General features: G+C 52.6%; 1 protein-coding gene across 2 annotated transcripts in view; it reads left to right on the top strand.

Moving 5' to 3' along the window:
• Positions 1 to 21,724, top strand: part of LOC121336899 (mitochondrial Rho GTPase 2) — a 47,301-nt gene that overhangs the window by 5,165 nt on the left and 20,412 nt on the right. For both annotated transcript variants that reach the window (XM_041406550.1, XM_041406515.1), the window contains exons 8-32: positions 509 to 736; positions 1,400 to 1,468; positions 2,421 to 2,531; positions 2,618 to 2,754; positions 3,008 to 3,065; positions 4,247 to 4,365; positions 4,790 to 4,951; positions 7,018 to 7,145; positions 8,567 to 8,683; positions 9,182 to 9,417; positions 9,814 to 9,953; positions 10,473 to 10,603; positions 12,253 to 12,383; positions 12,761 to 12,922; positions 13,198 to 13,326; positions 13,841 to 13,974; positions 14,055 to 14,092; positions 14,501 to 14,620; positions 14,997 to 15,176; positions 16,566 to 16,666; positions 17,554 to 17,656; positions 18,273 to 18,394; positions 19,154 to 19,313; positions 20,528 to 20,718; positions 20,965 to 21,133. In XM_041406550.1, coding sequence (XP_041262484.1) covers positions 509 to 736; positions 1,400 to 1,468; positions 2,421 to 2,531; positions 2,618 to 2,754; positions 3,008 to 3,065; positions 4,247 to 4,365; positions 4,790 to 4,951; positions 7,018 to 7,145; positions 8,567 to 8,683; positions 9,182 to 9,417; positions 9,814 to 9,953; positions 10,473 to 10,603; positions 12,253 to 12,383; positions 12,761 to 12,922; positions 13,198 to 13,326; positions 13,841 to 13,974; positions 14,055 to 14,092; positions 14,501 to 14,620; positions 14,997 to 15,176; positions 16,566 to 16,666; positions 17,554 to 17,656; positions 18,273 to 18,394; positions 19,154 to 19,313; positions 20,528 to 20,718; positions 20,965 to 21,133 — 3,376 coding nt within the window. The remainder of the gene's footprint in view (positions 1 to 508; positions 737 to 1,399; positions 1,469 to 2,420; positions 2,532 to 2,617; positions 2,755 to 3,007; positions 3,066 to 4,246; positions 4,366 to 4,789; positions 4,952 to 7,017; positions 7,146 to 8,566; positions 8,684 to 9,181; positions 9,418 to 9,813; positions 9,954 to 10,472; positions 10,604 to 12,252; positions 12,384 to 12,760; positions 12,923 to 13,197; positions 13,327 to 13,840; positions 13,975 to 14,054; positions 14,093 to 14,500; positions 14,621 to 14,996; positions 15,177 to 16,565; positions 16,667 to 17,553; positions 17,657 to 18,272; positions 18,395 to 19,153; positions 19,314 to 20,527; positions 20,719 to 20,964; positions 21,134 to 21,724) is intronic.

Genomic DNA, 21,724 nt, shown 5'->3' with positions numbered 1-21,724 from the left:
CAGTTACTTGGTTTGATCAGATGGAGCAAAAGACACTGAGGTCAGACCTTGCCAGGGATTGCAGCTCCTCACAAGGGGCAGCTCTGATTTCTGCTCCCTGTGACAGGGACAGGACCGAGGGAATGGCTGGAGCTGTGCCAGGGCAGGTTTTAATGAATATTAAATAAAGGTTCTTCCCCTAGAGGGTGGTTGGGCACTGACCAGTCTCCCCAGGGCAGTGGTCCAAACCTGCCAGAGCTCTAGGAGTATTTGGACAGGGCTCTGGTTTGCTGTCTGAAGGAGATGAACTGTGCACAGACAATGCTGGGAGTGTAAGGAGAGGGCTGGTTAACAACCTGGCCAAGACAGGTACCCACAGGACTGCTCTCCCTCCACATTTTTTCCTCCTTGTTTGTGTTGCTATGAGGAGCCCTCAGGACGGATGTGGGTGTCTCCCTGTCTCTGCCCCTGGGCAGGTGGGGGGCCCTGGGAGGAGAACAGCTCTGCCTGAGGCTTTGCTCATTCTCAGGTGCCACGTCGGTGTCCTGCGATCACAAAAAGCATCCCTGAGGTTCACCTGGCAGTCCCAGGGCCTCTGGGAGCTGTGCCTGCTGGAGACCCCGTGCTGGAGGAGAAGAAGAAGCTGCACAGTGCAGGGGACACGAGGCAGCCACTGCCACTCAGTGATGGTGGCATCCATGTCTATGCTCATCAGAGGAGGGGGCGGACAACCCGAGCTGTCCCTGGCTCAGAAGAGGTGTGTGAAGTTCTGGAGGGTCACAAGGTGGCTTTGGGGTTTTTCTTTGGGGTATTTCCCTTTGTTTCTAATGAAGGGAGAGAAGGAACACAAGGTTCATGCTGGGGTTTCAGTTAAACTCATGGAGTCCAAAAATGCAGAGGAGGAGTTCTTCCCACTAGCACCCTGCTTGCCTTGACAGAGGGATTCTGTGTTCAAATGTGCTGACCTTAAGCCGCAGGTTTGCCCAGGTGTGTGCTCTGGCCCTTTTGCCATCCCACAGGTGAGCCCCAGCCTGCAGGACAGCCCTGGGAGTGTCCAAGGCCAGGTTGGAAAGGACTTGGAGCAACCTGGGCTAGTGGAAGGCGTCCCTGTCCATGTGGGGGTGGAAGTGGGTGGACTTTAAGGTCCCTTCCAACCCAAACCAGTCTGGGATTCTCACAGTGGCCCCAGAGCATCACTGGGGCTGGATGGGAGAGCTGCTTAACTCAGAAACCCCAGCTCCTCCTGCTGCCAGCTTTGACTCTGTGATGTTAAATGCATTAAAGTTGTCCCCTCTAAAGGGAGAAACCCAAAGCTGCCTCTGTGCTTCAGAGAGCCAAACACTGGAGCTGGGGTGCCCCATGGAGGGTGGGCCTCAGCCTGGCCCTAAGCATGATGGTTCTGTCTGGTTTTCTTTTCCAGGGTCTTGTGCCAGATCCCATCCTGAAGTTGAGAACAATTATTGGCTTTGGAGGCTGCAGCACCAAATGGGTCAGTGGCTTGGGTGAGGTGGGGAGTTGATCTGTCATTGTGTGGCCAGGATATGGAGGTTTTGGAGGTGTGAAATGCAGCTGAGTGTGGCACTGCTTGATGTGGAAAATGATCCCAAAGTGGGTGAGCCTGAGCATCTGTGACAACTGCTCTGCTGTTAGGATGGTGGATTAAAAATTATGGGGCCCACTAGACAGAATCATAGGATGGAAAAGTCCTCTAAGGACATCAGTTCCAACTGGTTTTCCCAGAATTCCCAGGCCTTCCACTGATCCATGTCCTCAAGTGCCACATCTATGTGTCTTTTAAATCCCTCCAGGGATGGTGACTCCACCACTGCCCTGGGCAGCTGGGCTAGTGCCTGACAACCTTTTCTATGAAGAAATTTTCTCAATATCCAATGTAAACCTCCCCTGGCAAAACTTGAGGCCATTTCGTCCCTTCTTCCCTGGGAGCAGAGCCTGACCCTCACCTGACTGCCCCCTCCTGTCAGGGAATTGTGGAGACCCGGAAGGTCCAGGCTGAGGCCCCTCAGCATCTTTTCTTCAGAGTTGTGTTCCAGACCCTTCACTAAATTTAACTTCTTTTTAACACATTAAAACTGGTGCTGCTTTGTTGGAGGCTGGAAAGGAAGGGCTGTATTTTGGATTGTTTTCTGTGGCACACTGCCTCTTGCTTGTGGTCTGTGTTAGGGTAAAGAAAGAGTTGGTTTGGTTCAGTCAGTTCAAGGCTCTGCCAGCAATGTTGTTTTCCTTGGATCTGCTGTTCAGTAGTAGGGATGGAACCCTGAAGCCCATTCCATCCCCTGCCACGGGCAGGGCCACCTCCCACTAGCCCAGGCTGTTCCACACCCCATCCAACCCAGCCTTGGATACTTCCAGGGCTGGGGAAGACCTGTGCCTGGACTGTGGGGTGGTTCTGGAGCCGTGTCCCCCCTGTCTGGGTGCTGCAGGCTCTGTGGACACAGGACAGCACGGCCGTGGTGTACCCCTGCCACGCCGTCATCGTCGCCCTGCTCCTCAAGACTGGCGAGCAGAGGTTCTTCCTCGGCCACACCGACAAGGTGAGTAGCCCTTGCAGGCCCTGCTGGCAGCCCTGTCCGTGCTCCCTGCAGCTCTCCCGGCTCCTGTCTGGCCGTGCTTCCCGCAGGTGGCGGCGCTGGCCTTCGGCGGGAGCAGCACCGTGCTGGCCTCGGCACAGGCCAGCCTGGGCCGCCTCTGGGACTTCCCCTCGGGAACCTGCCTCTGCCTCTTCAAAACCCACCTGCAGTCCCTCGTGTCCCTCAGGTGGGTGGCAGAGCATTGCAGCACAGCAGCTTTTCCGTGCTATTCCTGCCTGCTGAAGCAGGGATGAATTACAGCTGCCTGTGTGTGTCAGCGAACCTGCTGGCAGCTGGCCTGGATGTGCTGCCAGCTCTGTGCTGAGCTTATCCCTCAGGTCTTGCTGTCTCCCCATCCCCAATACCTGTCCCCTTTTATGCCCTGTGAGGATGAACCCAGGATACAGGAGCTGTTTTTCACCAGGTCTCTCTTCCTGCAGCTTTTCCCACAGTGGAGATGTTCTGTGTGGTGTGGGGAAGGACGTGCACAGCAGAACGGTGAGAGCTGACACTGGGGCTGGGAGGTTTCCCTGAGAGAGCTGTTCTCCCAGATTCTGTAGTTGTTTTCCAGGCCTCTGCTCTCAGCTTTCCTAGACATGTTCTTGCAGGACATCCCTTTCTCATTAGCTGCTTAGAGAATACTTTCCCTCTGCCTGATGCTTATGGGTGTTTCTCAGCTGCAAGTGCACAAATCCTTTTGGAAACAGCTGGAGAGTCCTGCTGGGGTTGTGCTTTGGGGCTGTTCTATCCCTGCAGTGGTCCCAGCTAGGACCCAGGCAGGGTGATGGGATTATATCTTTATTTTAATAGCATTTAGGGCAAGATATGAGGTGAAATCTTCCAGCTCCAGGCATCACTGTGGGAAGGGATGCCAGGCACTGGAGCTGCCGCCTAGCATTGTAGCTGGGGATGACGCAGATCCCACGTGGAGCAGTCAAAAATAAACTTGTTTCATGGGACTGGGGGTTTTGTTTTGTCAGTGGAACTGTTTTTTATCCTTTAGTGACGACCATCAGCAATTAGCTGTGCCATCACGAAGTGAAGCAAAAACCACACAGTGCTCTGTGTTTTTCCCAGCACGTGGCAGTGTTCTGTGATCCGTGTGGGAGCTAGGGAGGTGGGGAACAGTGGGGTGAAAGCCGGGTGGGAGAATGGGGGTGCTGGGGAGAGTACCTCTCAGCCCATCCTGAAGTGATGCTGGGTTTGGTTTTAACCCTGTGCTGGAATGCAGAGCATCCTCCTGCATTTCTGCAGGCATCTTCCCCTTTTCTTTGGGTGGAGGGTTTGACTCTTGCCCCTGGTGATGGGCACTGGGGGCACACAGACCTGTACTGAGCAGTGGACATGTGCTGCCTCCTGCTCCCTCAGCCCTGGGACAGCTCCTCTATCCCAGCAGGCAGAGTTCCCACTGCTCGCTGGATTTTCTTTCCAAGTCTGAGCCCTGTTGCCAGGCAGCCCTGGGATTTAGAACCTCTAATTATGGATTGCAGACAAGGATATTGCCATGAAGCTTTGTAAAGCTGTTGGACTGTCCTAAACCCTCTGTGCAATGGGTTTTATTTCCATGCTCCAGCTCTGTTATCAATACTTTGTGCCCAGCTCTGGAGCAGCTGTGGGATGAAAAGCTCTTCTGCTGCCAAGGTTTTGAGCAGCTCTCCCATCATATTTTCTTGCTTCAGATGGTGGTGGTGTGGAACACTGCTCAGGTGACCCGTGGTGGAGGTGTGACTGTGCTGGCCAAAGCACACACAGATGTTGACATCCAGGCCATGAAGATTGCTTTCTTTGATGATACCAGGTAGTGTGCCAGGAAAAGAAATTCAAAATATTGATTCTTAGATATTGGGAAGAAATTGTTCTCTTTGAGGCTGGGGGGGCCCTGGCCTGGGGGTGCCCAGAGAGGCTGTGGCTGCCCCTGGATCCCTGGCAGTGTCCAAGGCCAGGTCGGACGCTGGGGCTGGGAACAACTTGGGATAGTGGAAGGTGTTGCTGGCCATGGCACGGGGTGGAACAAGATGAGCTTTAAGGTCCCTTCACCCCAAACCAAAATAAATATGTTATTTGATAACTCTGGCATGGCTGGGGGGAAATGGTGGTGCTGCAGCCATCTGGTTGGCATTCCTGCTCTCAGTCCTTGATGTCAGTGGCCCTTGGGACACTGCCCTCCCCTCAGGGGCCTGTGGAGCCCTGCCCTGGTGCTCAGGCTGTGTCTCTCTGCACAGGATGGTGTCGTGTGGCCGGGACAACATCAGGCTGTGGCGAGTGCGGAGCGGAGCCCTGCGTTCGTGTCCCGTCAGCCTGGGCGAGTACCATGGCCTGGAGTTCACCGACCTGGCCTTCGAGACAGGGCCTGGGCCCGAGCAGGAGCCCGAGGACCGTGCACTGTAAGGGCCTGTCACTGTCACCTGTCCCTGGAGGACCGTGCTCTGTAAGGGCCTGTGTGTCACTGTCACCTGTCCCTGGAGGGCTGTGCACTGTAAGGGCCTGTCTGTCACTGTCCCCTGTCCCTGGAGGCCCGTGCACTGTAAGGGCCTGTCTGTCTCTGTCACCTGTCCCTGGAGGACCGTGCACTGTAAGGGCCTGTCACTGTCACCTGTCCCTGGAGGACCGTGCACTGTAAGGGCCTGTCTGTCACTGTCACCTGTCCCTGGAGGACCGTGCACTGTAAGGGCCTGTCTGTCACTGTCACCTGTCCCTGGAGGACCGTGCACTGTAAGGGCCTGTCTGTCACTGTCACCTGTCCCTGGAGGACCGTGTGTAAGGGCCTGTCTGTCACTGTCACCTGTCCCTGGAGGACCGTGCACTGTAAGGGCCTGTCTGTCACTGTCACCTGTCCCTGGAGGACCGTGCACTGTAAGGACTTGTGTCATGATTCCTGGTACAAACGGGGGTCATGATGGTTCATTAACTGATCTCACAGTGCAAAAACAACACGGAGGGGATTTCAGTATTAATCAAAACAAGTGCACCTTTTATTGAGTGCCCACAGCAAATGCCATAGAAGGATTAGAAAGGAGAATAAAAGAGAGAAAGAGGGGAAGGGGTATAGCTACCAACAGAGAGACAAAATCCTCGTGGTCCAGCCAATAGATCCGTCTTGTGACATCGGGGAGAATCTCAAAGTCTTGGTTAATTCAGGGATCTTTTATAGACCTCTGCCGAGGGGGGGACATGTAAAAGACAATGGAGGATGAGTTTATTGAAAATGGGTACAGACAGTCCATGTTCCGAAACAGGGTAAGTCAGTCTCAGCAGTGAGTGGGACCCATTGTATCAGGACTGGTTTCTTGGTGCAGGGAACACACCTGTAGGCAGCACTTGGCAAACGTCTCTCTTCAGTCAGGCCAGCCCCCTGTGTCAGAATTATAGGGGTCTCAGTCCTTGGGAGGGGGCTTGAATCTCCACCTGTCATGGTGGTCACGAGGCAGATGAGGGATTGTCTGTGACCAAAGTTATCCCAGAAAGTTCATTTAGCCAAGAGGTGGGGAAATTCCTGGGCTATTGTGATGAGCGGGTATCAAGCCGCTCCTTGCCAGGCCCTGCTGGAAGCAGTGTACCATGGTGGAGCTGCAAACACAGCTGCAAACAATCACTAGGCGAGCATCCACCTCAGCCAGGCCAGAACTCCGGTCAGGGTCCTCAGGGTCTTGGTCTCTGTCTTTGCAATGGTCGTGAGGCAAATGAGGGAACCTTCAGACCTTACAGCCTGTCACTGTCACCTGTCCCTGGCAGCCCGGCAGGAGGGAGCTCTGCAGCTCTCCCTGGTGGCATTTGCCTTCCCCTCCACCGCGGCGCTTTGCTGGGCTTCTCCCTCAAAATACAGCGGCCCTCTGGAGCTGGGAGAGGCTCTTCCCACTCTGCACGTGTCACCTCCCAAAAGTGGTTTGGCTGCTCGTAGAACAGCCTCTTTCCTCTTGCCATGCTGCTGTTGTGCCACATTTAGTGAGTCTCTCCCCACCTGAAGCTCTCTGTTGGATTCCTGGGTCAGTGGGAGGAGCCTGGTACACATCCTCTTGCATACACACTTTGTTGTTTTATTTTAATCATCAAAACCAGACCTTTGTTGCCACCCCATGTTGTGCCACAAAGCCAGAGCTGTCAGCTCAGCCAGCCTGTGACAGGGAGAGGCTTCTTTCTGGAGTTTATGTCAAGCTTTTAGCTCTTTTGCTAATTTCTATTCCAAAGGGTCAGGAAACTAAATAGGAAGCTCTGACTTCTTTGGAAGTGTGTGGAACACTTGGACACCTTATTGACTTATATTACTTGTGAGCCAGGATTGCTTTACACAAACAAGGTAAACCAAGGTATTTTTTTACTAAAAGCAGTGTGGAACACTTGGACACCTTGTTGACTTCTTATATTACTTGTGGGCCGGGATTGCTTTACACAAACAAGGTAAACCAAGGTATTTTTTTACTAAAAGCAAGTCTCTCCTGTTTTTTTTCCACAGCTTTGTGTGCAGCAGGAGTGGCCATGTACTGGAGGTGGACTACAAGAATGTCTGTGTGCGGAGTGCACGGCGCCTGCTGCCTGCACAGCCCCAGGGGGACGGGCAGGAGCAGGCAGGGAGCAGCTCAGGTGGGAACAGGAACAGCCAGGGATCAGCTCAGGTGGGAACAGGAGCAGGCAGGGAGCAGCTCAGGTGGGAACAGCTCATGTGAGAACAGGAGCAGGCAGGGATCAGCTCAGGTGGGAACAGGAACAGGCAGGGAGCAGCTCAGGTGGGAACAGGAGCAGCTCAGGTGGGAACAGGAGCAGCTCAGGTAGGAGCAGCAGCAGGCAGGGAGAGGGGGACCAACAACCAGGGACCACCTCCACCACCATCGGGGTTAGAAATCTGCTCAAACCAAGCAGCTCTTTACCTACAGTTGAAGGATTATTTTGGGGTTGTTTAGATCATTGCTATTTGCCTCTTAAGGACTGCAAATAATCTTCCTTAGTACAGCAAAGAATCGTTTTAAGGAAGATTTTAGCATTTTAAATGCTGATTGCACTTTCAGAGAAACACTACTTTTAGAAGCATGAGACAAGGTCTTCATTTGCTGATGGGAGGCTTAATGGAAAGATGGAAAAAGAGCTAAGATTAACGAAAAAGATGAATTTGGGGATTTTTTCATTATTCAGCTGGTGCGGAGCGTTCGGGGAATCTTTGTTGCTCTACGTTAAGTAGACCAACTTTCAGCTCTTCCATTAACTTGAACAGCAGGAAGAATTCACTTTCAAGTGTGATTGCTCTGATATCTTAAAACTTAGTGCATAGTTTGCTTTGGCAAATTGAGCTAATTAATCTATAATGTGGCCTTTGAGAGGTCTGCAACTGCAGTTCCCACTTCATGGGCAAGAAAGGGCCCAAGAGGAGATGAAACAAAGTCCTTGGTGCCTCCTGGTCTCAGTGCTGGCTCTGACTTATGGCCTTTATACCTGAATTTAGGTTGAATATTGGGGAAAATTTCGTGACTGAAAGTGTGGTAAGGCATTGAAACAAGCTGCCCATTCTATCCCTGGAAATGTTCAAAAAGCCTGTGCTGGCACCTGTGTGTGGCACCTGGGGACATGGGCTAGTGGGGGGGATAATAATTGGGCTCAGTGATGCTTCCAGTCTTAGTGATTCTCTGAATCAAAACCTCCCAGTCTGTGGATCTGTATCTCCCTTGTGCAGAGAGGCTTTGGGACAGGGCAGTGAAAGGGTTTGTACCTCAGGCAGTTAATCTGGGATATCCTTTGCTACAGAATCCTGTTTGGGGCAAAAATGTGGCAGAGGTAGGAATCTTCTGTGCCTGGCAAGAGTTTCACACTGGTAAAGAGGAGTTTGGAGCCCTGAGTAGGGCTGGCTGAGACCCTTCAGCCTGTTCTGCCTGTCACTGTGGGGTTCTTGCATCCTCCTCAGGCTCCAGCTGGGTGTGGGTGGACTACCAGCGTCAGCTTTTGGATGGGTCCCCTCTCAGACTGAGTTTTCTTGTTTCACCTGTATAAGGAACTGTTGTTTTTTGGGTTTCCAGGCCCTGGGATTGCTATAAACAGTATCAGCATGTCCTCGACCTTCTGTGCCACGGGATCAGAGGATGGCTACGTGAGGCTGTGGCTACTGGACTTCTCAGCTGCTGTCCTAGAGGCAGGTGAGTAGAGATGGGAGTGGTGCTTCTGAGCTCCACATCTCCTGCTGCAGATCCAGAGCTCCACTGCCACAGCTCCCACAGCAATGCTCATGAGTCAGGGCTGTGTTATCTGTGCTGCCTCCAGGGCTGACTGCCTTGGAAGTCTTCAGTGGCAATTATTCATGTTTATTCTTGTAACTCATAGGAGAAAGGCAGGACTTCCTGGGGGACAACAGACCTTCCATCTTGATTTCTGTCCCTTTCTAGCCATGGCTCATCTGTCCATGAAAAATTAGGGAGAAGTTGAGCAGTCCTTGATGTTGAAACAATCACCATTACAGCAGAGCAGAGCCAGGGACGTTAGGAAGGGCAGAGACTAATCTCTCTAATCTGTCACAACTCACACCTGCAAGCATTCAGTCTTTGGGTCATGGGCACTGCTTTCCTAAATGTGGGTCTGTAGCTGTGTTCCAGGTGCTCCTTTTCCAGAGGATTTGTTGACTCCTGTGTCTTTCCCAGAGCATGAGGCTTCAGTGAGTTCTGTCTGCATCAGCCCAGACAGCCACAAAGTCCTGTCCACGACAGCTGCTGGGAGCCTGGGCTACCTGGATGTCCAGGCCCGGGACTACAACACGCTGATGCGCTCCCACGAGGGCTCTGTGCTGGGCTTCTCGGTGGAGGGGAAGTGGCAGCAGATAGCAACAGTGTCCCAGGACAGCACCATCCGAGTGTGGGACCTCGCCTCCACGCAGCAGGTGGGTCAGACAGGGGAGGTGCTGTCTCAGCTTTATTAAGAGTCTCCCTGGTCTCTGTTTGGTCCAGTTAGCAAAGCCCCACGGTTCAGGAGCCCTCCCTGGAGCGTGAGGGGTACCATGGGCAAGAGACCCTTTGGAAGTACAGAGTTCTGAGGTATTGTTTGACAAAACTATTTCCTTTTCCTCCATCTTTTGAAGAATGTTTTTTAGCACAAACCATAAAACCCAAGGGCTTTATCTGAGTGCCCAAAGACCCAGGACTTCAGTGGGCTTTGGATCCATCCAGGCAGGAGCAGGGACATGCTCATGGTGGGGATGTGGGGCTGATCAGTTGTTAGGTCCAGCTGCAGCTCCAGTCCTCTCCAGCTTCATGCCTGTGGTGTCTCTTCCCTGCAGCTGTATGACTTCTCAGCTGCAGAGGAAACTCCCTGTACTGTGGCCTTCCACCCCTTCTGGAAGATGCTGGCTTGTGGCTTCGACAGCGGGGTGGTGAGGATCTTCAGCCTGGCTGCCTCTGACCTCCTGCTGGAGCACAAGTGAGTGAAGTGGGAGCTCCACGGGGTCTAACTGGGTGTCATGGTGATGAGACAGAGCCACAGTGACACTCAGGGAGCTCCACAAGCCTCAGGTCCCAGTCTGGGTGGGGTTGGGCAGATCCTGCTGTGCCGAGGCTCCAGGTGGTGAAAGCCCAAGCTGTGAAAACCACGAGGGCTTTCTTTGTGACTTCCCAGTGGAGAGCAGGAGGAAAGAGCTGCTAGAGAGCAGCTGGCAGGTAGCCCTTGTGAGCCTCAGTGTGGCTGATTTGGAGGATAGCCCAAAGGGAGAAGGAGCAGGTTTCATCCAGGCTGGAGCCTGCGCTTGCTGCTCGGTTTTCTGACAATTCGGAATGTTGCTTGTCCTGGGCTGCTACAGGGGTGAGCACAGCAGGGTCCTGCTCTGCTCCTGGTAAATTTATCCTCTTGGGTTCTTCACTATGTTGCACTCAACATCACCACTGTTCCCTCTGTTGATTCCTTCTTCTCTTCCCTTTTCCCACGTCCTCTGCCCTCTTTCAGGCAGCACCGCACTGCGGTCACCGGGCTGACCTTCTCTCCAGATGGCAATTTGATGTTCAGCTCCTGCTTGCAGGGAACTCTGGCTCTGTATGGACTTGTGGCACGGAAAGTCCAGGTTTTGAGAGTCCTGGGTAAGACTTTGGGGTTGGGATTGCCTTTCTTCTTTTTCTGTGTTAGCACAGACATCCTGACACCAGAGCCAGCCCAAACTTAGCCTGCTTGGAGTGATATTTCCCAATGGACTTTCTGAGCTTTGTCATTTCCCCCTGCACTGGGCATTGCTGGGGCACCTCCAGTCCCGGGGGTCAGTTCTGGGCCCCTCACAACACAGACATGGAGGGGCTGGAGCTTGTCCAGAGAGGGAAACAGAGCTGGGGAAGGGACTGGAGCACCAGGAGCAGCTGAGGGAACTGGAAAGGGGCTCAGCCTGGAGAAAAGGAGGCTCAGGGGGGACCTTGTGGCTCTGCACAACTCCTGACAGGAGGGGACAGCTGGAGGGGTTGGGCTCTGCTCCCAGGGAACAGGGACAGTACAAGGGGAAATGGCCTCAAGTGCCAGGGGAGGTTTAGATTTGGTCATGGGAAAATTTTTTTCTTGGAAAGGTTGTCAGGCACTGTCACAGCTGCCCAGGGCAGTGGTGGAGTCACCATCCCTGGAGGGATTTAAAAGATGTGTGGATGTGGCACTTGGGGACATGTTTTAGTGGACTTGATGACCTTAGATGGCTTTCCCAACCTTAATGATTCTGTGATTTCTGTTTGTACCGACTGTGTGAGCAAACCCCAGTGACTGCCAGCCCTTCCCTACCTGTTCTGGTTCAAACCCTCTCATCCTGCTGGTCTGATGATTTCATTCATGTGCTGGGGTCACAGAGATTTATTCATGCCCAAGCCCTGACTCTTTCCATTCTGTGCATGTGCAATTTAATTTGTTTGAAGTGGATTGTTGCCCTAATCCTGCCTGCAGCAGAGCTGCTCTGTCCTGGTGAATGGAGCTGGTGGAGAGCTGCAGGCAGGGCAGGGGCAAGGCAGTTTGGAAAAATTAGTGTCACATTTAATGTACACTTTGGAAATGAGTTGTGACAGCACAAGCTTGGGCAGGGAAAGGGAACTCCTTCATTTTTATACGGTGCAATGTTGCACAAAGAGGAGAAACCTGCCCCAGGAGGTGTGCAGGAGAAGGAACGGGGGTTGAAGGAATCAGGGAATTCATCCAAAATAACCCAGGTTTGGTGTCAGTGCACAGCTGGACCTTCACGTGGTGCCTCTGCTCTGAAATTGTGTTTGCTGCCTGGTCACGTTCCAGGGACAGAACAGTGGAATTATGGTCATGAAATAAATACAGAGAATTGCTATAATTTCTGTGATTTTCAGACCTCTGGGTCTCTCTGCCCTCTGGACTGACATCAGTGTGGTGGTGTTCAGCACTGACCTCATTCTGCTCTGGGTTCAGACACCCAGGCTGCAGCTGAGATCTCACAGAGCTCCTCATCACAGCCTCTTGTAAAACTAAAAAATAAGCCCTAAAATCAATTTTTTTCCTTTGACTTTGTTGTGCTCTCCTTGAAAACTCTGCATGCTCACTCAGGCAACAAGCTGTGCATCACAACCTTGTTTTTGAGGAGGTTCACTGCACACTCTGGGTGTGTAAATAAAATTTGTAGCATCTCCTACAGCACAGGTTGCTTTTTTCTCAGGCTGCAGGAGAAGCTGCAGCTGCTGCTCAGCAGCGCCATCAGAGTGGGCTTTGCTGCTCCTCACTCTCTTGCTGTGTCCCCCAGGCAATGTGGTGGCCCGGGATGCTGGGAGTGGCGTGGACACTCTGGTGGTCAGTGGGGACAGTCGCCTGCTGGCCTTCGTGGGGCCCTCCAAGTACGTGGTGACAGTGATGGAGGCCTGCTCACTCGATGAGGTACCCAGCAGAGTCCCCTCACTCCTGGGGACAGGGCTGTCCCCTGGAAACTCCACAGGCAGCATCCAGGGAGGTGGATCAGGGCGTGGGGCTGACAGTGAGCTCCCTGTTTTCCCTTCTATGAGACAGAAATAACAAATTCAATGTTTCTTCTCCTCTGCCTTCATTATCTTCTAGAAAGATAATTTGGAGAGATGCTGTGGAGGCTGTCAGCTCTCACCTCTCTCTTGACCTGCTCTCCTGGGCACTGTCTGGACCTGCAGCCCCTCATTAAGTGGGAAGGGAAGGGTCCAGGGGGCTCCATATCCTCGTGTTAGGAGCACGGGAGCAATCCTGAGGTTCCTGCAGTGGTTGTTCAGTGGCTTTTTGTTCCACAGCTGCTGAGGGTGGACATCAGCATCCTGGACCTGCACAGCACCATCTTGGACTCTGCAGTGAAGGTCTGCTTTGGTCCTGTGCCTCAGGGCGAGCTCCTGGTATCCACTTCTTCCAATAAAATCCTTGTGCTTGATGCAAAAACCGGACGGCTGGTGCGAGAGGTAGGACACTGAAATTCATCCACCAGGTCTCCTGTGGGGGCTGGGCACTTCTTGTCTCTCTGGGAGGTTAAATGAGAGAAAAACTCCTCCTGGAGCTCACAGGCTTCAAAGCAACACAAGTGAGAAGCCTGCTGCTGTCCCAGTGTGCTCGTGCTCAGGGTGAGCCGAGCTTGTCCTTGTTTTCCACACTGTCACACTACTGTTCTCTTGCTGAAGTGTAAATAAGGCTATGAACCAGCTCAGCTAAGGCTGCTGGTGCCATTTCTTGTCCTCAGGTGTCCCCTGTGCACAAGCTGAGCTGTTCCTCCTTGGCACTGAGCAAGGATGGCCAGTACCTGCTCACTGCTGGTGACAAGGTCATCAAAGTGTGGGACTACCGGATGCGCTTCAACATCAACTTCCAGGTACTGCCCACCCAGGGGGGGAAGGGCTGGTGCTGCAATGCTGAATCCCCACAGAAGGGAGCAGCAAATGGGCTCTGTATGACCTGGCCCAGTGTCCCCAGTCCCAGTTTGCCCAGCAGAGAAATGCAGCCCCAATCCCACACTGTAACAGTGCCCAGCAGTGGGCACAGGCTGGGGCAGACAGAGCACCCCAGTGAGAGCCTCTGCGAAGGACAGAAGTAGGTTATAGCTCTGTGTTAGGGACAGAGAGAGAAAATGGAGAGGAAATTTGTTCACCCAAGGCTTCAGAGGCAGGATAAGACTTTGGACTCTTCAGCTTTTGCTTCCTTCCCCAAGTGAGTGTGTTGGAGGTCAGACCCAGGTAGATCAGCCCACAGGTGTGAGAACTGTAGGTGTGATAGATCCTCTTCTGGAACCTCTGCTGAGGCTTGTAGACCCTGGCTGTGCAGGACAGGGAGTGGAGTAACGCCATCCTGACGGGGGTGATGGGGATTCAAGGCGTGCTCTCTCCCAGGTGTTCATTGGCCACTCGGAGCCCGTGCACCAAGTCGCCTTCACCCCAAACCAAGAGCACGTCATCAGCGTTGGGGATGCCATCTTCCTCTGGGATTTCCTAGCTCCACCTCCAGTCAAGTCATCCCCAGCCAGGTAATGGTGCTGGCAGTGCCTGTCTGTGTCCCCTCTCCCTGCCCCATCCCTGTGTGACTCCAGTCTCCTCACCTTCCCAGGGCTCTTTCCCCCGCGTCCACTGTGGTGCTGAGGCCAGGTGAGTTTGCCTCTTCCCATGGGTTGTGCTGGCAGCTTTTCCAGAGGGTAGGGATTTGAGGGGATGGTTCCTTCCCTGAGGGAGTCATGTAGTGGGGGGCAAACCTGCTAATTAGCCTTGAGGGACAATCTCAAATTAATTGGCAGCACCTCTCAGTCTGCCTAGGTGGGGATGTTCTGAGCAGAGCCACTCTGGGCTTCCTGGTAGATTTTCACCTTTTGCCATCTATCTTCCTCTGCTCCAATCTTCTCTGTCTTCTTTTTCCGTCATTGTCACTCTCTCTCTGTCCCTGTCTTAAAACTCAGAGAAGTGGCTTCTATGGAAGCTGGAAAGCTGAGGTGTCACCATCCAGAAGGATGAGAAGAGCATGGGCTGAAGGAAGTGACACCAAGCCCTTTTCTTTCCCAGACAGCAGCTCTGAGAAGCCCAAGGATGGCTCTGAGACCCCTCGGCAGACAGTGCCTCGTCCATTGCTGTCCTCCCCACCGTGTCTGGATATCAGCTCTGTTCACCCAGCAGGATTTCAAAGTAAGAGGAACTGCTTGCAGGAAAGGGGAAAATTAACCTTGTTTTAGGAAAATTTTGCCTAGTTCAGCAGCATCCTTGGAGCCATACCTACCTGTGACCCCTTCTGGCAGACCAGTCTGCCATTCCTTCCCCTTAGCTGGGGTTCAGCACCCCTTTATCCTCTGCCGTCCTCCATGAGCTGCTGGCACAGCCTCTCTGACTGTGCTAAACACCTTGTTGGTATTCCTGTAGGTATTGTCTGCTTTGCCCTCCACCCTAACAGCTGAGCTGTTCCACAGAGCAGGGGAGTGACACTGGAAGTCAAGGGGTCGGGCACACGGGAAGTGGTCCGGAAGGACATGGATGGCTCCATCTTCCCGCCGATTTCTCTCCCCAGGTATTTCCTCTGAGTCGGACAGGGAGGAGGAAGCAGATCTGCCAGGCAGCAGCAGGAAGGTGGCAAAGGAGCACAGAGAAGCCTCAGTCATTGTGGTGGAATCAGATGGGAATGAGGAGCCTGTTGTGAGGCCCAAAGTGAGGCAGGAGAGCTCGAGGTCTCCTGAAAAACCAGCAGACGGTAAATCAGGGGTATTGCCAGTTTGTACTGCAGCTGCAGGCCTGCATGGCAGCTTGGTCTATCCCCCAAAACCAAAGAAAGATCATTATTATTATGGGGCAGAGAGACCCAGACACGTGCTTTGAGCTGTGAGGTGAAAGGCTGCAACGTGTTCCTGAGGAGTTTTCCCTTGGGCATGACCTTCCAAGGGAAGTCAGTGTTAGGGAGGCTCTGAATCTGGATCAGTGCCTTTTAGGGAGGCACTGATCCCTAAAACTGCTCGTTTTCCTGGCTCTTTCCCTGCTGCTGCTTCTGGGCACACCAGAAGCCTGTCTTCAGCCTGGAGCCAGTATCATCTCTGAGTGGCACATCCCATTAAATCCAGCTGCAATTAAAGCTCCCAATGGCTCTATTAATAGCTGCACAGCCTGGGAGCTGCAGTGGTGTGTGGCAACCTGCCAGGAGCAGGCAGCTGCCAGTGCTCAGGACTTGTTGGAAAGCCTCAGAATAAAACTGCCCCAAATGTTCCTGTTACAGTCCTGGAGCTGTGGGGCTCATGGCTTCACTGGGATGCCCCGAGCACGAGGTGTGGGTGTCCTTAGGCTGTTTGCAGTGTGGTGTGGCTGAGTGGGTGTGGGAAATTTAGGATTCTTTGATAACTAATTAATATGATTAAAAAATAAACTTTATTGTTTACATTAAGTATTATTTATATATTCTAACTCTACTGATAACATATTTTTTATTGGTGTTTTTGTTTGTCTATGTGTTTTGTATGTACTTTTCAGAATATGTGATTTGTTATAGTTTAGGTGGTTTACAGTTCTTTGTTATCTCTTTCTTGTGGTCTTGGAATTCAGTTTTTAGCTTCTTTCTTATTTTAGTACAGTTTATGTCTTAGTAACTTTGAATTTTAGACAGCTTTGAGAAGATTCTGGTTAGAACAGTTACAAGTGAAATGGCTGGTGCATACTGTAGTCTAAATTGTTCAGATACAATGCCAGAAGTGGGAAAGGAACTGACCCAGGGAATGGCTGGAGCTGAGTCAGGGAGGGTCAGGCTGGATATCAGGAAAAGGTTCCTCCCCCAGAGGGTGCTGGGCATTGATTGAACAGGCTCCCCAGGGAATGGGCATGGCTGCCAGAGCTCCAGGAACACCTGGAAGATGCTCTGAGGTGCAGGGTGGGATTGTTGGGGTGTCTGCGCAGGGCCAGGGGTTGGACTCACAATCCTTGTGGGTCCCTCCCCACTTGGGATATGCTACATGTGACACTGCAGTTTGCTTTTTGCCTCGTGTGTGTTCACACGTGCACAGCACCTGAATAGAAGCAAGCCACAGCCTGGCTGCTGCTTCCAAACCCTTCCCAGGAGCAGCATCCCATGGGTACCATTTTCTCCTTTGTGTGGCAGAGCCCAGGAAGGCGACCAGAACTCCCAAGTCCCAGTGTTGCATCCGCCCAGATTCCTACCGGCATTTCACTCCTCGCTTCAAGGCATCAGTGCTCCCCCAGGTGAGAGTTGAGCTGCTTACCAGGTGGAGAACAGGCATTTTGGGACTGGGGTAGGTGGATTTTCCAAATTGTTTCCGTTTTGTTCTCTGTTGGAAAGCAATTTGGGAAACGTACCCCTGGGCTGATGTTCAGCACAGAAATCCTAATGTTAATTCCCTGTTCTCCTCTACATGTAACTCTTTCCAGACTAGTAAAAAGCGAGCTGTGCTCAACTCTTTTTGTGTTGCCCAAATCTGCATACATTTTTATTCAGAAGGAGTGGAAATGGCATGTGCTATTGAGAGTGAAAGACGAGTGAGCAATGGAGTGATTCATTGTGCTCCCATATTTGCGAGCAGCTGCATTGGCAGAGCAGGCTGGGGAAGGCAAATCCATGGAGCGTAGTGAGAGAGACACGGCACAGCTCCTGCTCTGTTAACAAACACAGCAGGGATAAAACAGAAACTTAACTCAGCCCTTCCCTAAGCTCTGCTGCTAGTGCTGGGAGAACAGCTACATCCAGATTTCACCCCCACTCCTCTTCTCTGTCCCTCCACCTGGCAGCATTTTTCTCCCAGTTCTCTTCTTTTGAAATATCTGCATCCCAAGTCAGCCAAACCCATGGAACTCTTTCCCAGCAGGATTAGCAGCTGCTCCTCGGCTGGGCATTTGCTGCCAGCCTGTTTTGTGCCCCATCTGAAAGCATCTGTGCCTGGCTGTGCTGGGGCAGTGTCTCTTTTGTTATGGAATGTTATTTGTCTCTTCCGCTATGGAATTGTGTGGGTGTTGGCATGGATCTGTGTGGGATGTGTTTGAGGACACTCGCTTTTTCCTGTGTGGGTGTTGATGCACCTGCCCAGACCATTCTTCCAGAGATTATTTTAAGGCAGTGTCTGTTTTTCTTGCAGAGTTTCTTGTCTCCTCCAGTGGGCAGTGAGGTGCTGAAGCTGAAAGCAGTGATTGGCTACAATGGGAATGGCAGAGGGAATATGGTGTGGAACCCAGACACAGGTACACTGGGAATGCTCTGGAGCGGTGGGATGTGTTGCCAGAGAAGCTGTGGCTGCCCTTGGATCCCTGAAGTGCCCAGTGCCAGGTTGGACAGGACTTGGAGCAGCCTGGCGTAGTGGAAGGTGTCTCTGCCCATGGCAGGGGGTGGAAGGAGATGAGCTTTAAGGTCCCTTCCAACCCAACCCACGTGTGATTCTATTCTGTGATTCTAGGGCTGTGTACTGAGTAAAGTTATGATCTGACTGTTGGATTGGGATCTTTGCTTGAACACAGAGCTTCTTTCTGTTGGTAAAATCCAGTAGCTCTTTGCTGTTGGCAAGCTTTACTTGGTGGGACAGACTCAGGCTCCAGCTGTTGAGTGGACAGAGCAGGAGGGAAGCTCACAAAGCCCATCTTGCCTCCTTTCTCCATCTGGAATGGTGCCCAGCAGCTCTGCTTTACTCAGGGCAGGGAAAGTGAGATTTCACCCCGCTCCCAACCTGCTGCTGCTGAGCTACATCAAAGAGTCAGCCTTTACGTATTAATGAATCATAGAATTTTCCACGTGGGTTGTGGTGGGGGCTGTATGTGCAGCCTTTCCATGAAAACATCCCCTCTCCTCCCCCTCCTCTGCCAGGCTTCTTCGCCTACTCCTGTGGCTGCGTCATCGTGGTTGAAGACCTGCACTCGGGCTCGCAGAGCCACTGGCTGGGCCACGCCGAGGAGATCTCCACTCTCACCCTCAGCCACCATGCCCAGGTGGGAGAGGCTGCTCTGCCCCAGGCCAGGGCTTGTCCCTGTCACTTTGCAGTCCCACAGCTTAAAATCCAATTTTTCTGTTCCTCCTTCTGCCTGGAGGCTATGGAGATTATTTTGGAGTCAGCTATCTGTTGTGCTGGCTCAGTGTGAGCTGGAGAATGTCCAGAGAAGGGAATAGAGCTGGGGAAGGGGCTGGAGCACAAGTCTGATGTGGAGTACTGGGAAGGGCTCAGCCTGGAGAAAAGGAGGCTCTGGGGGGACCTTCTGACTCTCCACAACTCCCTGACAGGAGAGGGCAGCTGCCAGGGCTCAGGCTCTGCTCCCAGGGAACAGGGACAGGATGAGAGGGAACGGCCTCAAGCTGTGTCAGGGGAGGTTCAGGCTGGACATCAGGAAGAATTTCTCCATGGACAGGGTGGCTAGGCATTGGAAGGGGCTGCCTAGGAGTGGTGAAGTCCCCATCCCTGGAGGTGTCCAAGGAGGAGCTGGATGTGGCACTCCATGCCCTGGGCTGGGTGACAAGGTGGGATCTGTCACAGCTTGGACTTGATGATCTTGGAGATCTTTCCCAACCTCAGTGATTCTGTAAAGGCTGTTCTCGTCCTCTGGGTGATGCTGCCTTTCCCTCCTGCCATCAGCTGAATGGTTGCTTCTCACTGAATTCTCCATTTGCCAGCCATATCCCTTTAATGTGGGATGACTGAAAAAACTATTAAGGCTAACAAGCATTCTCTAATTACTTACACATTGTTGTGTTAGGTTCTTGCCTCTGCCTCAGGACAGAGGGATGGAGACTCCCACTGTCAGATCTGCATCTGGAGCACCCAGGATGGGGCCTGCACAGCAGAGCTGTTCCACCACGAGACACAAGTGCAAGCCATGGCATTCTCCTGGGACGACAGATTCCTTGTCACCATAGGTGAGCACTCCTGTAACAGCAGCTGTGGGTGCAGGGGTGCACCCCAGAGGAGACAGCTCATGCCAGGAGGGTGCTGTGAGCACCAAACACCTGCCAGATGTGCAGCAGGCTCATGGGTAGGAAGCTGTTCTGTGGTATCCTTGAAACAGCAGGGAATGCAGCAATTACAGCTTTCTTCTCCTGACTCACTGGTGCTTCTTAGACCCCCTGTAAATGGTTTGTGGTTACTATTTATAGTGTGCAGAGGGAAAAGCCTTCTTCTGGACTTGCTATTGCTGCCTAGATGGACTTGGACAGAAGTAGCCAGGCTCCCAACTGTGAGCCTCCTGCCAGGCAGCCATGCCAGCACAGGATGGATGCTCAAGCTGTCTGTTTTGTTCAGGCAGGGGACATTTAAAGGACAACATGCAATTAGGATGCTCTTGTTTTGCATGAGAGGGGACCTGTGGAGCAGGCAATACACTCTCTCCAAGCTGGTGAAACTGCCTTTGGAAAGAAAAGCAGGCTTTGCTGGAGAGAAAGAGAGCTTTGTGCTCTTCAGGGAGCAGTGTGGGAGAGGAGCTCTCCTCCTCCAGCTCTGGTCTGGGCTGCAGGGGAGGGAAAAGCTGAAAGTCTCCACAGAGCTTGTGGAGCTTGGGAAGGGCAACAGGAGAGCACTGTCCTCCTGAGCTCTCTGGAGGCTTGGGGATTTTGCCATCACTAAGGCCAATGCCTTCTTCTCCCACCCAGCTGTGGTGGCTTCCATGGAGGTCAGCTCCCACCTCAGCTGGGTCCTTGGGAAAGGTGACATCCCGTTCTTTATCAAGACAGGGTTAGCCCTGAGTGCCCAGTGTCTCTGGAGAGTTTGTATGGGGCATTTCCAAAAGTGTGCAGCGACTCCCAAGGATGGAGAAACAGCAAGGAAACTGCTCTGACATTGCTCTGCCTGCTCAATCCCAGCCCTGGCTGCTCCAGTTACTCCAGTGCCAGGACAGCTTTGCTACAATCTCCAGTGTGAAGTGCTGGGCCAGTCCTGTCTGTCCTTCATTTGGGCAAGCATGAGTCATGTTGTGCAGCTGGTGCTGAGCACAGGAGGAGTTGTGTCCATGCCTGGAATGGTGTTTGGGACAGTTGTCTCCCAACAGCTGGATGAGGGGTGATGCAGTTGATGTGGTGTGCTGTGTGGATGCTTGTGAGCATCCTGAGGCAGCAGAATTCTTTCCCTTTCTCCTTAGGGGACTACAGTGACCAGACCATGGCTCTGTGGAGCACCAACACCTATGAGCTCGTGCTGTCCACTTGTATCTCAGAGCCTCTCCACGATGTGGCTTTTAGCCCTTTCTCTCACCAAAACCTGGCCTGTGTGGGGAGGGGAGCTGTGACATTCTGGGTGTTGGAGCAGCAGGGAGCTGCTGTCAGACTGCAGGTAGAACTTCCTTTTACCTTTTAGGATTTATTTTCAGCATCTCTGACTTCTTTTCCAAGCCCCTGGCGAGGGCTCTGTGAGAGCTGATGATTTCTCTCAGTGAGGTGATATTGACTGTGCACAAACAGCTTTTGGTTGTATTTGAGGCATTAAGTGCAGGAGTTGAGGGGAGGAGGGTGTTTTTTCTCCTGATGCATCTAAACAAGTTCACTGCCTTTGACATTCCTGGTTTTTGTGCTCTGGCAGGCTCATCGTGCCCCTGCCCCGGCCGTGCTGGGGCTGGTGGAGCTGACATCTCTCTGTCACGGTGCTGAGGCTCTCCTTTACAGTGGGACCAACTCAGGCCACATCTGTGTGTGGGACACAGAGACCAATTCCTGCTTCATGACCTGGGAGGCTGATGAGGGCGAGATCGGTGGGTGCAGCGCCAGGGCTGAAAGGGGAGTGTGTTGGGAAAGAAGCTCTGAGCTCACAGACTTCCCATTTCAGCTCTGCTTGGACAATCTGTTTGCTGTGTTGGATGAAAGATGTGTGGGGTGGCAATGGATCTGTGACCTGGGTTTCCTGGGGGCTTCATAGAATCATTAATGTTGGAAAAGGTCTCTAAGATCATCAGGTCCAACCACTACCCAGCACTGCCAGGTCCAGCATAAAGCCACTTCCCTGAGCACCACATCCACAAGCTGTTGGAATCTTGCAGGGATGGTGACTCCTCCACTGCTCTGGGCAGCCTCTGCCAAAGCACCTACAGACCTCTAGTCTGTAAAACAGTGCTGGGCTGTAGAACCCTCCCACTTTGCTGCCCAAATGGCTGTAAGGAGCAGCCTTGGAATGATGACAGAGTATCACTGTCACCACTTGAAATAAAGGGATGGGACCACAGTCGGGCTAAGAACGATTCATTGCTCAGACAAACATCAGTCTCAGAGGCCATGAAATTTTAGAGGAGCAGGCAGTCAGCCACAGCACAAAGAAGTCACAAGTTCTCTGTTACAAGGCAATATAG

Source organism: Onychostruthus taczanowskii, unplaced genomic scaffold, assembly GCF_017590055.1.
Source record: "Onychostruthus taczanowskii isolate IOZ18803 unplaced genomic scaffold, ASM1759005v1 scaffold10, whole genome shotgun sequence".
Taxonomy (NCBI): Eukaryota; Metazoa; Chordata; class Aves; order Passeriformes; family Passeridae; genus Onychostruthus; species Onychostruthus taczanowskii.
The sequence above is the reverse complement of the archived record's forward strand: the minus strand, read 5'-3'. Positions and strand labels throughout refer to the sequence as shown.